This window comes from Pteropus medius, unplaced genomic scaffold (assembly GCF_902729225.1).
Source record: "Pteropus medius unplaced genomic scaffold, Ma_sr-lr_union100, whole genome shotgun sequence".
Classification (NCBI taxonomy): Eukaryota; Metazoa; Chordata; class Mammalia; order Chiroptera; family Pteropodidae; genus Pteropus; species Pteropus medius.
In genome coordinates this window covers 29,025,565-29,041,135 of record NW_024340849.1, presented here as the reverse complement: position 1 = coordinate 29,041,135, position 15,571 = coordinate 29,025,565, and the positions used below count along the sequence as shown (strand labels likewise).

At 35.8% G+C, this 15,571-nt stretch overlaps 1 protein-coding gene across 1 annotated transcript in view; it reads left to right on the top strand.

Moving 5' to 3' along the window:
• GALNT1 (polypeptide N-acetylgalactosaminyltransferase 1) overlaps positions 1-15,571 on the top strand; it is a 95,795-nt gene that overhangs the window by 63,064 nt on the left and 17,160 nt on the right. Inside the window, exons 4-9 of the mRNA XM_039843103.1 lie at positions 2,852-3,018; positions 8,264-8,471; positions 9,078-9,248; positions 11,320-11,437; positions 12,867-13,047; positions 13,902-14,041. Of these exons, the coding sequence (XP_039699037.1) occupies positions 2,852-3,018; positions 8,264-8,471; positions 9,078-9,248; positions 11,320-11,437; positions 12,867-13,047; positions 13,902-14,041 (985 nt within the window). The remainder of the gene's footprint in view (positions 1-2,851; positions 3,019-8,263; positions 8,472-9,077; positions 9,249-11,319; positions 11,438-12,866; positions 13,048-13,901; positions 14,042-15,571) is intronic.

Here is a 15,571-nt window from a genome sequence, read left to right as displayed (position 1 = left end):
CTGGAACTCTCGTACAATCCCGGTGGGCACACAGGAAGCCTCTGGGGTGTGGTAAAAGTCTGTTTCTTCATCTGAGTGCTGACTCCTTGATGCATTCACTTTGTGGAAAATCATACATCTATATACTTAGGACTTGTCAGCTCGTCTGTGTGTATATTATATTTCAACAGAAAGACTCTTCCCTCTTTCCCTAATGACAAACTGGTATGTAACTTTTTTTTAAAAAAAAAGTAGTAAAACCTCACACTGGTTGATTTTCATTCCTGAGGATGAAAGACTCAGTTGTGACTGAGGGTGGAAGAAAGCTGCTTCATAACACTGCCTGTGGCCTTCCTGCTCATCCTCAGCTCTGTTTCTCCCACCCTCAGAGGGACCTCCTACTCTCACCTCCACAAAGATAGGTAGTCCCTCCATGGGAAAAGCTTAGCTAGACTGCTGGAAGGTTCTTTGTGGCTTTCCCAAGTGTGTATGTGTTTATCTGTTCTGAGATCGGTTATGATAATTTTTCCGTAAGTTCTCTATTTTCTATTTTGCTTTAAGAAAATATTTGTGAATTTGTTGTGTTCTCTAAATGATTAAATTTAACTTTGATTTAGGAAATTTTCTTTTTTATTAGAATCCCAATATTTGCTTTGCTTTTTGGTTCTTCCATCCTATTGTGAATGATTTCCATTTTAGTCTTCCTTATTTCTAGTGTTCTTATAGTCTTACTTCCTTATCATACAATTTCAGAATTTAATTCTTTAATGTATCATCCAAGAAATAAATCTGGCTTATCATTTCTCTTCTGCAGAAACTGCCATCTCAGATTTTTCTGTTTTCTTCCTGTCCACATCCTGGCTAACATTCACATGGCTAACAATACTGTTTACACACTGTGTATTTTGCCTAATCATCTTCTGTGTCTCACTTAATTTTATTCTTTTAGCTGTTTCGGTAAGCTGGCAGCTGTGTAATCACCTTGACTATTTCCTGCTTCCCAATTCTATAATAATAAAAGGGATTAATTTGGGAAAAGAGATACTATGTGATTTAATACGATTAAGTTAAATAATCGTAGAAACTTTTTCTTAACCTCCTTTACTTGTACCCAGGCCATTCCTGACTTCAAAGTCATGTTCAAGTAGTCTGTGAGTCAGGCATTCAGGAGACATCTTCCCATAAAAACATGAGTGTCTTGGCTTGCTCACCTATGATGTATTTGAAGCATAGTAGTAATGGTTATAATATATATAATCTAGCCACCATTTATGATAGAACAGAGTTTTGATGGGAAACTGTTTTTAGAAGTACTTGGAATGCTAAAGACACATTATCCCATAGCCTATGCAATTAGTCTCTTGGGCCTCACCTCTGTAGCCCAGATTTAGAGGCAAGGAGGTATAGACAGGGTGGCAAGCTGTGCGGTAGCCTTCTAGTGGATCTTTGAGTGAATGTAGGAGGAGAGGAGAGTTAACTGTGACATGGAAATGAGGCCATGGGTCTTTTGGGTCAGTGGATAGATAGTGAGGTTACTGGTAATAGGATTTGGAGACCACACGTGAAAAGAGTGTCTTGGGAATGGTAAGGAGAATGGGAGGGCTCAAAATGGGATTTAATGAAGAGAACAGTGGAAGCTATTTGTTTCCCCTTTTCTCCTTGGAGAAAGGAGGGACCAGTCCTCCCCCATAGTGAACTCTCCTTCCCATTACTCCTTTATTCAATCCCTTGACCTTGTCACCTTTTTTTCCCCTCCATTTTCCTTTTCTTCCAACTTCCAACCAGCAGACTTAGGGAAGCGCTTTCAGTAAGTAGAATTGTTGTGGCAGCTTCTGAAGAGGGGATTTAATATTTTTTCTCTTCCCTTCTTCACTTCTATTGACAGGTAATAATAGATGAGAGTGGAGAGACCGCAAGGTTTGTGAAGCTTGCTAGAGAGCAGAAAAAAAAATGTGAAAAGAGAAGGCTGGAGCAACATTTACAATATGGGGATACCTAAGAATGAATTATAAATGCACTCCTTAGGAGTGCTTATATTCAAGAACATCCCTTGATATCTATCTGGTTACTTAATGCTGTTATTGTTCTCTTATAGTTTCTAGTAGTTCCGTCTAGCTAACCAGATTGAAAGAAGAGACCATATGCCTAACAAAGTGGTAGAAACATAGTTAATACATTGATTTTGTGTCCGTATTATTTTTGGGTCTGCTTGGTCTTTCAGATGATTGCATTTCTAGACATTGTCTTTACCAAACAAGATGCATATTGATATTTCATTGTGGAGGAGGCAGCATCAAGAGCTTGGTCAGTAGAGCACAGACTGTGGAGTCCTTAGTCAAGCACTGCCATTCTCTGGCTGTGTCTTCAGCTTCCATCTGTGAAATGTGGCTCCAAGTACCTCACAGAATTATTAGGAAGCCTAAGTGCCTAGTACACATGAGATACCCAATAAATACTGGTTCTTCTCCTTTGTGAAAGTTATATTTTTGTTTAGCTTATTAAATTGTGTAGATTCTAGTGGTTCTGATTTTTTTGTCCAGTTGGATTCTTGAGGGAAATTGTTTGGAATTGATGATATAGCCTTAGTTCATTCTCTGTTAAAATGAATTGACAGAAAACATCGAGAAGAGGTGCCCAATTTTAAAAATACAACTAACATCTTTAAAATAATTTTAATTTAAACATATAACTTTCAATAGGTACTATTTATTAAACATGCAGCATTAACAAAAACTTAAATGAATAAAAAGTAACCAAGAGTCCCACCATTAGAGCAAACTGTTTTTATTGTTCTATTACCCTTCTAGGCTGGATTCATTCATTACGCTATCTTACCAGTCACTTTTTATAAAGACATTTGCTTTGTCTCTAGGTGTAAAACAAAGGTGTATCCAGATAATCTTCCTACAACAAGTGTGGTGATTGTTTTCCACAATGAGGCTTGGAGCACACTTCTGCGAACTGTCCATAGTGTCATTAATCGCTCACCAAGACACTTGCTAGAAGAAATTGTTCTAGTAGATGATGCCAGTGAAAGAGGTAAATTTCAAATTTTAATGCAAATAATATACACACCTTTTGTCATTAATATTAAAAAAAACTAGTCGCTATCATTTTTAACACAGCAATTTTTTACAACTTAATTTTAAAAATATTTGTGGCATTTGAATTCATTCACATATGAAAAAAATTACACACCATGAAATTTTAAATATTTTAATTAGCATTTAATTTGTGTCACATCTTAATCTTTTAAAGAAATATTACATAATATAAACGTTTATGGAGAACAGTGGAATAAAAACATAATTTTATTAGGATTTTCTCTGTAAGAAGCTATATCCCTGAGTCAAAGGAGAGAAATTGGATCTTACATAGAGCCATGAATGGAGAAACTTAGTTCCTTGTACAGTGGGAAGTATCTTTGGCAGCAGAATGAAGCCTCAGCTGGGCAAGCCTTACTTCTCCAGATTCTTTTTAGGTTTTCCCATTTTACTCCATTTCTGCTAGGTGCATAAAAGGATAAAGAAGGAACTTACGAAAAAGTAGTGTATGACTCTGATCTCATAATAAATCTCTATAGTGATTCTTGCCCCATAAGAATCTCAGCATTTTTCACAAGCTTAGAATCTCTCGACCTGTTTTATTAAGTACTCTTTTGGAGAGGTATATTAATTAAAAGTACGTTGGCCCAATATTATTTATTCTGAATCCTTGGAGATTTCACACCACTAAGTAATATACAAAATGCTCTACGTAGTCCAACAATTAAACCTGTTAAACTCAGAGATACACAGCATTTCCCAGGTTTTTTTCCCCACAGCTCATCTATTTAGGATTGTTGGTGTCATGTGTTCCCCCAATATTCCTGTGTTCATGTGAGAAAAATTTAGAGGGAATTACAGATCAGCCTTAAACTTTATGACCCATCATTTCAGCCTCTTTGCTAATATCTTCAACTTTCTTGCCTAATGTCTCATTGCATCTGGTAAGACAGTTTAGTCAAGTATTACGACTTCACATTCTTGTGCCCACACTAAATATGTACATTTAACCATGATTAAATTTAATGTCTTCATATCTTAATTATTAGGAGTAATTTGCATATTAACAACCATTTAAATCTTATTTACTTTGCCAGATTGTAGAGGTACAAATAAGTTATAGTCCTACCTTCTCAAGTACCTTATAGCTTACCTCCTTAATCTAATTAAGGAAATAGTTTATAATCACACAAAATATTTAAATAATAGTATAATACACAATGCCTTTAATGTCAAAATTAATGAGAGTTATAAATTAAGAATACCACACTTAAATAATTACTGTTGAACAAAGAAGTATAAACCTCATGTAGATAATTATTTGGTAGGAGTTAATTAATTCTTTAAGAAAATTAACTGAAGTTAATTTAAGCAGAGATCTGTACAAACATCCATACTGTAAGTGACTTGTGTTTGGTTTACTCATTTGTTGATATTTGCTAAATTAAATATTCCTCAAGGAGAGAGATTTTTCTTCAGATAAAAGGAACTATTTTTCCACTTCCTCCTTTGGTTTCTCTATTATTCTGCTGAGTGTCTGAGATGGCTATGTGAAATATTTTTTTGTAGTATGTGGCCTAATCTGAAAGACACATGTATCCACAACTCTAAAGTGACAGAGAAAGTCATGTATATAAGTTATCTTTTTCCTTCCTCATGAGGGCCCTTCTTAATCACACCAAACTGTATAAATCTGAAGAGGAAACATGTGGCAGACATCTACTTTACTCTTCCACCTGGGGCTCTTGGCTAAGCAGGGTCCCTGAGTGTTACCCCAGAGCCCTCACCAGGGGTCTGCTTCTCCTTTATCTTCCTGCCTTGAAAGCCTCAGGAGCCTAGGTCACAATTTCTGATATTTGGGAACCACTAGGCATTTTGTTTTTGTGGTTATAATTGTAGTCTTGCTATCCAGATTGAGAATTACCTAATACAGTTTTCTTTGGCTCTCTTGTTTAGGTGGGAACGCATCTAAGGCACCATCATTTATTTATCACCTGAACTGATGAAATAAACTAACTGGTCTCCCCACATACTTTCACACCATCCTATGCTTTATGCAAAGTGAGCTTTTAAATATGTAAATCAGACCATGTCACTTCTCTGATTAAAACCTTTCTGTAAGGCCTGCATGACCTGGCTTCTGCCTGTATCTCCAGTCACATCTTCAGCTGTTCCCTGCCCACCCCATCCCCACAGTTCAGCTCAAATGTTTACTCAGAATCAAGTTATATTCAGAGAGGCCTTCCTTGACCTCCTAAGACCAGATCATGTCCCTCTGACATCTCAGAACACTCTTCTCACCAAAAGATTTTACTGTTTGCCCGTTTAATGAGTGTCTCTTTCCCCCACCCTCTAGCCAAACCCCTGTTAGACTTTATATTCAATCAGGGCTATTTGCTCACAGTTATCTCCTCAGTGTTCACAGCGCCTATTAGTAAACAGTTCAGAATTTATTGAATGAATGAATGAATGAATGAAAGAATAATCTACCAGTTAACCTTTGCTTTTACTTCTTGTCTGTACAAGCTTCCTAATTAGATTATGTAGCATGCATAGTCTGCTCATGGCCTCAGGATACTTGATTTCACAGTTAACCTGCTGAGTTATCAGTAGCTCTATTAAAAAACTATGAAGTAGGTGCTATAATTATCCCTATTTTATTGATGAGGAAAATGAGGCTTAGCATAAACCAAGGGCTTGACCCCTTAACTGGTATGCACATCACGTCTGTCCTAAGTTTATGGTTACAGGGTCTCCAGTGAAGACAAGAGTCTGGATGAATCCCTAATTCATGTCAGAAGTAACATAATCATCTCAGAAGGTTATCTTAAGACTTAGAACTGATAGAATGTTCCTAATCTGAGTTGACTTATTTTTATTATACACAAAAGGAAATGGAGGTTCTTATTTAGTACGGATTAGGAGTCAGGTTTATTAGACTTTAAATTCATTGCTCTTTCTACTACTCTTTAGAGTTCCGGCTGAGACTTCTTAGATGTTGCTGTGAGGAGTGAAATTTTCCTTGACACACACCCTCTCTGACAACCTCACACTCCCTGATGGAGAGATGCCTAGAAATCCATTTATTAATAGCTATAAAGATATTCTAATAAATAAGGTTCTCTTAATTTTAGATCACATAGTAGCTTCCAATCATAATCACCACCATCACCGCTTGATTCATTTTTGTAAAATGAGGCATCAACAAATAGTTACTAATACCCTACCTAGCCCTGAGACCATAATTCTGTATTAACTATTAGGAAGACACCTATTTCTTAGCCTTATTGCATGAAAGAAAGCCACAGATGTCATACTAAGATGTCAAGAAAATTTGTGGAATAGTAATGTTTTTGAGCTATCAGACCAAAGAGTCATGCATTTTTCACTTTCTTTATAGACAGGACAGAGTATTAAACTTTCAAAGATGTGAGATTGAGGAATTAGATTGCTTTGATTTTTAAGCACTTTAAGCTGTCTTAATATTTTGAGGAAGACTTACTGAGAGATACATTGTTTGTGACACACCCAACCTTGGCTGGTCTAAGGTACTAGAATATATCTCACACCCTAGCACATGACATTCTCTCAAACTCTGGACGTAAAATAATATACATGTGTGTCAGATCAGGTGAATCCACAGTCCTAAATTGTTCTCTGTAGTTCCCTTCTAGAATTTTATATGGATGACAAGATGAGCTTTCAAGTCACGCAAACCTGAGTTTGAATCTTGGATTCAACCCCTTAACTAGCTGTGTCACCTTGATCAGTTCATTTAATATTCTGAGCCTTAGATATTCATGTCTAAAATATGTGTAATAACTTTCTTGTGTAACTTTGAGATTAAATGAGATTAAACTTGTAAAGGGCCTGCCATTGTGCTAAACAGACTCAAAGTGGTAGCTACTACTGCAGAATGTTGCTTTTCTTTCTAATTGGCATTACCTTTTTACTCAGAATCAAATTATATCTTTCTGACCTTAAGATTTGGTTCATAAAAATCACAGTGGTGATCAGGTAGGAGTTCTATTCCAGGTATTTTTTAGATACTCATTTTAGCCCAAATATATTAGGAAATATATTAGCAGTGGTAGAAGTGATGGTTATTCCGTTATAGTGGGACACAAAGGCCTTTCTCTTTCACAATTTTCATATCCCTGATTATTTCAGTATTGTGTCATTCTAGTCTTACCAGTTAAACAAACAAGAACCATTTCACTTCTGTTTGTCTTTCCCTCTCCACTATATAGGAAGTCCTTTGGATCCCCACTTAGTACTTAAAGAGCTCAACCCCTTAATACATAAATCTGGCTTTCCATGTGACTCTCCCATTATTAAAGCCTTATGGGACAAAGCTAGTCATAGTCACGGTATTTTCCATCTCAAGTTTTCCCTTCCCTAGAGAGATCATCCTAGGGGGACTAGTTGTAAAGACATTTGGCCATACCAGCCATCAATAGCTTCTCTGGCATAAATACCATGAAATAATCTAATTTGAAAAATTCTTTCTTTTTGTTTTGAGAAAGCTGAGCCTTTTCTGCTTTTTAAAGTGAATTATATACTTAAAAGGCAGGACATCCTCGACTTATGGGCATAACCTGTATCTGCATGGCTTCAGGATAATTATTGATTTCATACAACTACTTCCTTTCCCTTTCCCCTTTTCCTCTTCAATTGCCCTTTCCTATGAAAACCATTTTTACTTAGGCCTCCTTGTCTGTTAAGGATCTCTATTTGGTCTTCTGAGCTTTACCTCACTTCCTACCTCCTGATTAAAGAACTACATAGTCAAAGACTGTAATAATCAATAAGACAATCAGTTCTACCTTTGAAGAAATCCCACAATTTTCTGAACTCTAACAGCTATTGCATATTGTTCCTTTTCTCTGTTGCAGTCTGGATTGAACGCTCTTGAACAACATTCTTTCTGTCTCTGATCTTTACACATGATTAGAAAAAGAATTGAGCCTGACAAAAAAGAGTTGCTTAGAGAAATGTAGTAACTTGCCTATCTTTGATTTAGCCTGAACCCAAAGGCTCCTCCTGATAAGGTAGAGGCAGCCCTTGTACTTTCTCTAAGGAAATGAAAAGGCTTCCTGTAGTGAAATGGGTTTGTGAGGGAGCCCCATGGAAAGTGTTCAGTAAATGTGTTGAATGACTATTGCACATCAAAATTTCTTTACATCTGAATAATGCCAGGTCACAGTTTTTTTGTTATTTTTGTTCTGTTAATTTTTCAGACTTTTTGAAAAGACCTCTAGAGAGTTATGTGAAAAAATTGAAAGTACCAGTTCATGTAATTCGAATGGAACAACGTTCTGGATTGATCAGAGCTAGGTTAAAAGGAGCCGCTGTATCTAAAGGCCAAGTGATCACCTTCTTAGACGCTCACTGTGAGTGTACAGTGGGATGGCTGGAGCCTCTCTTAGCCAGGATCAAACATGACAGGTAATGTTCTGGAGTCTGTAAGTTTGTTTTCAGTGCATGTGTCCTAAACTCTATGTTAAATTGCAAAATTCTGTGTTTTTAAATAAATACAAATATAATTTCCTCTGAAGTTCCTTTAACATACCCACGAAAAGCACTCTTAAATATGAAGAAGACCTTCTTCTAAAGTCTGGAAAGAATGTTTGCAAACTGTCTTGTTAATGAAGATAGATTAGGAGATATGTTGTTAAGATGTATACGAGATATATATATATATACACACACGCTATGCTCATTAAACAAGGAGAACAGATGGACAATGAACTCAGGGAAGGTAGGATAAAACCCTTTACTTGTCTCTACCTTCTAAAATTAACACTAGGGCAGGCAGGTCATCTCATCTCCGTCTACATCCTTACTGGAACTGTAGCACAGCAAGAAGTGGAAGGGGGTGGGGAGATACATGTAACATCCTGAAATGCTTAACTGTATATTGAAAAGCACTATAATTTTAGATAATACAGGAAGAGCTTTGGGAGCCAGAGGTGCCCATGGTTGTAGACTTTCATGATGCACATTTTGAATGACATCTGTAATTGAAAAATAAATTTGCTTTTATGATTTTAGGAAAACAGTGGTTTGTCCTATCATTGATGTGATCAGTGATGATACTTTTGAGTACATGGCAGGTTCTGATATGACCTATGGTGGATTCAACTGGAAGCTCAATTTTCGCTGGTATCCTGTTCCCCAAAGAGAAATGGACAGAAGGAAAGGTGATCGGACTCTTCCTGTTAGGTAATTAATTTGTCAAACATTTCCCCTAGAGTTATCAGCAGGAGATTGTGAAGCTTTGGGAATCATGTTATAAAGATTATAAGTATATTTTGAGAGACATTAAGTATTTGTGTATCACATATGTAATTAAGAGCCATCTTTCACAAATATATTATTTTTCATCATCAATTAATAAAATTAGAATTTTTCATTTATATAAACCTAGTGCATGTGAGAAATGATGGTGACATGCATGTTCCTTCATTCCTATATGAACATTTTGTAAATCTAACAGATTTGTGCTTTAATTCAGTTGTTAAGAATAATAACATTTAACTTGAATCAACCTGTCAATTAATTGTGTTAGTATGTGAAAATATTACCTAAAACTGGGTCCCTGCCCCAGAATGTAAGATTTTAAATTCAGACTTGTACCATCTGGATGATAGTTACTGATAAGTAAGGTTTTTAAAAGTTTGTTTTAAATATATTAAAAAAAAAACAATACAAAAAACTAGAATTGACAAAAATATAAAAAAAGGGATTTCTATTAGTTAGTGTTTTTCTTTTTCCGTTTAGTCACATATAGATTTTTCTTCAGAAGGGGATAAAAATCTTGCTATTCAGAACCTTCAAATTGAGACCTTGGACTTTCTGAGCCATCCTAAGATTTATTCCATTTGCATCAGCCTGCTGCTTCTGTAGTAATTTCAGAGTTCCATTAGTACCAGGTCTTTTGGTTTTTTCCCATCCCGGATCTCCCTTCACTTAAATTCAAGCCCAGTTCTGGCAAAGTCAAAGACAAGTTTCACTAATCCTAATCTCTTTACCCCTAGCAAACACGAGTTTTTTCCTAGTAAAGGGACTTTTCCCACTCTTTTGCTGACAGTTCAAATCACCGTCTAAAACGGGGTTCCTAAACATTTTGTAAATGATGGACTTTGAAAAATCTGATAAAAGCTATGAGTCTTCTCCAAGGGGGGGAAGGTGCAGTGCAGATCATATAATTCTAGGAAATTTATAGATATCCCAAAACCCAGGTCAAGAAAACTCTGTACTAAATGATAACTCCGGGTATTGGCCTATTTCCTTTGACTCCTAAGATATTAGATTTTCTTTCTTTTACTCTTCTAAAATCAAATAAGTCCTAACTTTTTTTGTGGAAACAAAACTATGTCTACTAGAAAAGCAAATGTGCCACCCTAGCTAGGGCACAGAATAAGTATATTAGGGTTACAGAGGTGGCCAGTTCATCCTAAAATATGATCTCTATAGTGTCTTCTTCCTTGGAACTTAGTTATTTTCTCCTACTCAGAGTCTGTTTTTTCTCCATACTCATCCTTCAAGGAAATCAAATGTTTGACTGGTATGCATTTATTTAAACCCCCTTCATTATTATTTCTCTGCTTAAGTCCACCTATTCCCACCTGCTCTGCATACCTGGGCCATGTTTAAACAAACTGGGCTTCTCTTTTGCAGAGGATATACCATACTTGGTCAGGATGATGATCTTCCTAGAAAGAGCATATTTTTGTTCTATACTTGAATTTATTTTGTATTTAAAGGTTCCTATTAGGTATAAGGAAAGGCCCCCATTGTTTTCATACTGTTTAATCTTATATCTTTGCAGTATTTGCTACCCTTTATAACCTCGCCTGTTAGAGTTGCTAACTGAGTCTAGTTGGTTAATATAGTCAACTGCATTTATGGTTGTTAGGAACTATGGAGTGTAGGTACACACTCAGATGGAGAGGATTACGAGAAATGTCTTCAGTGTAAGGAGTTTCAGGGAAACTCAGTCAGGGCCCAAGGACCAGGAAAGGTACTAAAAATAAGAAGAGCCCTCGGGACTGGATAGAGAACGATGACCATGCAGAAGCTGTGACAACATGACTAGAGTGCAGGTTATATCTAAAGACCAAATAACATACCAAAAACCAAAGTCTCTAGGGGCCTGTGAAAGTTTTTGAGTATGAAAGTAAGCATTTATTCCATAGGTATAAACAGTTTTAAAACTACTTTTTAAAACAAAAACTGATTGCAGATTTTGAATTGTTATAATTAACAGTATAGTATTATGATTGACTTTCAGAACACCTACAATGGCAGGAGGTCTTTTTTCAATAGACAGAGATTACTTTCAGGAAATTGGAACATACGATGCTGGAATGGATATTTGGGGAGGAGAAAACCTAGAAATTTCCTTTAGGGTAAGTTCCCTTTGAAAAAAGTAGTCTTCTGTTTAACCTCAAATATAGATATGCTTTAACTATATTATCACTAAATTAAAAAAGTGAATTTGGTATGAATTTAATCAGACTTCAGAGCCTTTGGTGATACTGTTATGGGTTCATTATAAACTATTTTAAGCAAATAAGTCAGTTAATAGTCCACCTGTAAAACTTATACAAGATTTCCTATTTTTTTAATTTCTGTTATTTTCAAGGAACTAATTCAAACTCTAAAAACAAACGAAAAATAACTTGTAATTAGTATATGCTACATTGGTGCTTAACCACCGAATATGTAATTTTACTTTCCGTAATAGGCTTTGTTCTTCTGGTGTGAAAATTTTTCTCATACAAAACCTGGTCACTTTACCAGTATTATAGTTTTCAATGAAAAGAAAAGGCAAAAAAAATCTGAAATTACTCTGATTTAACCCAGTGGACCTTGAGTCTTATGTATTTCACATTCACTAGAATCAACACATTATTTAAATGACATTGTGTATTTCTGAAAATAATCAGGTTTTAGACACATAGCTTAAAATGGAAACCACACTGAACTGCACTGTGGTCTAAACCAGCTAGCTCATTTTGTTTGTAGTGGATCTCTTTGCCTTCTTATAAAAGGAGAGGTTTGGACTCTAGGTCATCTTGGAGATCTTATCCAGCTTTGCCATTTTATGATCCTGAGAAAATGTTAAAATAGACACAAAATCATAACTTTTCGAAATATGTTTTAAATAGTTAGTAGATTTTTAACTTATGGAAAATGTATTTTGAAAGGAACAAAAGGATAATTGCCTTAAATTAAGGATGTCAAAACAATGATCTGTCTTTTTTTATCCCTTTTTTGTTTTTATGCTCACAGGGACAACAAATTGTGGTATTGCTGTCTAAATAACTCGTGAGAGATCCAGTTTAGATTCCTAGGTTCTGTTTAACATACAGGCTATGACACAGGTTTGCAGAAGAAGGAACAAATAGGACTCTGGCTGAATACTTCATGGTCAGAGTTTTTTTCACCATGAACCATGTTAATAAATACACTATGTATTATATATGTACAATGCAGAAAACGTAAACATTTCATGAAACAGTATGTCCTTGTTAGCAAGTACTGGTTGTAGTTCATCAAATTTGAATTTATGATTCTTTTATGAGTCATGGACTGCAGTTAGAAAAATATTGCTTTAGACCTCATGTCTTTTCTGTATTTAGCCTTTAACCTGTCTTTTCTGAATTATAACCTTGAACAGTTTGCTCCTAAGGAAACACTGGCTTTGTGACCAGGTAACAGGAGCTCCACTGTATGCCTTGATTCTGTGAGATTCCAAGTATGAAACTCAATAGATGTGAACAGATTTTTAAACTATCAGTGTTTAAAACCAGTCTTCTTGGATATTGTTTTCAGATTTGGCAGTGTGGAGGAACTTTGGAGATTGTTACTTGCTCACATGTTGGACATGTGTTTCGGAAAGCTACACCCTACACATTTCCAGGAGGCACAGGGCAGATTATCAATAAAAACAATAGACGACTTGCAGAAGTGTGGATGGATGAATTCAAGAATTTCTTCTACATAATTTCTCCAGGTTAGCATTATTTGGCATCAGAAATATAAAACTAACTCACTTGTCCCTTATCCTAATGCATCGAGGATAGGTGAGAAGGATAGAAAGAAGCTTTGAGCAAAGGCAAAATACCTATCTCATAAGTCATTGTAAGGAATAAATGAAATCACGCACAGTATTAAAAGCACTTAGAATAATGCCTGGTATATTAATAATAATAAATTATCCAGGTCAGTATTGCAGAAATTATTGTTAGTCCAGGTGTTATCCATGTGTGTAGGGTTTTTGTTTTTGTTTTTGTAACTGCAACATTTTATGTTGATATGAAAGTGTTTAATATCTCAAGGTCAGTGCAGAGCCCCTGTACCGTGTCTCAGGGGACTTTTCTCCAGGAATTTTTCTTTGCCCTTCAGAATTTTGTGGGAATAGCTGTTCCGTTAGCTATAAATCTGCCTGACATTACCATTCCATTCTCATTTTTAAATTACCACAAAACTGTCAGGTGGCAAGGTATACAATTCAGTGAGTTATTGAGAGAAACCTAACTGGGAACAGTTAATTGTTCTGTTTAATATTTGGGCAAAATCTTGATTTTTTTTGTTTTTGCCATAACATTAAAATTTTCTGATCCCATATAACTTATATTTGTAATATTATTAGCATGTATATCAGTCTCATACATTTTTCTTTGAAAAATACGTTAATCTGTTTCCTTGCTTTTTACTTCGAGAGGTAGATTTATGATATAACACTTGTATAGTCACATATTGCCACAATGGTACCACTTTTCTCATTCATCTGGCTTATTAGATATAATATATAAAAAGAATCGTGTTTCCCAATAGAATAATTCAGTCATTCATTTCCTTTAACAGGTGTTACCAAGGTAGATTATGGAGATATAGCCTCAAGACTTGGTCTGAGACACAAACTCCAATGCAAACCTTTCTCTTGGTACCTGGAGAATATTTATCCTGACTCTCAAATTCCACGTCACTATTTCTCTTTGGGAGAGGGCAAAAGTAGTCTCATGTGGTTATTATGTTCTCACTTATTGAAATCAATAGAGGTTAAACTTCCAACAAGGGGAATACCTTCATATTAAAATTACGTGACCTCAAGTGTGGGGACGTTCTTGTTAGAACTTGACACAGTCTATCTCATAACTTGAAACCTTGTTAATTTTTTATCATGTTATATTTTATTAAAATAAGAATGCTCTACTCCTAGCCTTTCGCAGTTAGACTCTTGTTACAATATATTGTCTTCTTTGATAGACTTCTTATTTTAACAAACTGACTCATTTAGTTAAAACCACATACTCTTAAAGCTAATGTGCTAGTGTTAATTAGCCTGAATCAAAGCTTGAGGAACTTCAAAGTAAAGAAAAATTATAAAGAACTGATGAGGAAACTTGCAAGACCATTTATAATTAATTATTTTTGACACTCATTCTTTTCCCTCTTTGGGAGTTCTAAATCTCAGTTTGCGCAGAAAGGTTAGAAAGAAAGTTGGTAAGCATGTTTGTTTCTGATGATAGACTTTAATTATTGCTCTTCAAATTCAGGAGCAAATTTTCTTGAAACAAAATAATGTGCTTATTAGTACTTACAATTAACTTACAGTTAATACAATTAGGTGTGTTTTGGAGTTTGGCCTTTGTATCTTTATGGGTCCCCATAATATAAGGTGTGGTGTGAGACAGACTTATAACTACCTAGGTAGTCACAAGAAACTATTTCTTGTGCCCCTCTTCCACAGTATACCTAAAATGTCTGTAGCCATGCATTCTCCCTCCCAGCCAAAACTGTACTCTGTGTATAGGAAATCCAAATAGTCCTCTTTGGCTCAGGAGTTTGATCAAGTCAGGGACTGTTAATTCCCTACAGCTGCCATAATAAAGTACCACAAACTATGGGTGGCTTAAACAACAGAAAATTATTTTCTCACGGTTTTGAAGACTAGAAATCTTAGAACAAGGCATGAGCAGGTTTCGTTCCTTCTGAGGTTTGTGAGGAAGAACTGTTCTCTGCTTCTCCCTAGCTTCTGGTGGTTTGCTGACAATCTTTGGTGTTCCTTAGTGTGTAGAAGCATCACCTTCATCATCATATAGCATTCTCCTGTGTGCTTGTCTGTCTTCAGATTTCCCTTTTGTAAGGACTCTAGTCATGTTGGATTAGGCTCCACCCAAATGACCTCATTTTAATTTGATCACCTCTGTAAAGACCCTGTCTCCAAATAACATCACATTCTAAGGTACCAGGGGTTATGATATCATAGGAATTTGGAGGGGGCGGATACAGTTTAACCTTTAACAAGGATTGAGCTAGTTGGGGCTGGGTTACAATTTTAGGAAGCCTCAGTTCACTTCTGGCTCACATGTTTCTTAGGTCTAGTCCTCCAAAGCTTTTTAATAATGGCATGCACGGTCTCTGTATCCTCAACCCTGAAAGTTTTGCCTGAGGTTTTGAAAGTAGTACTTTAGCATTCCACTTTATTCAGTGGGGACACTAGTTGTTAATTTTTGCAGGTCTTCTGTCTAACA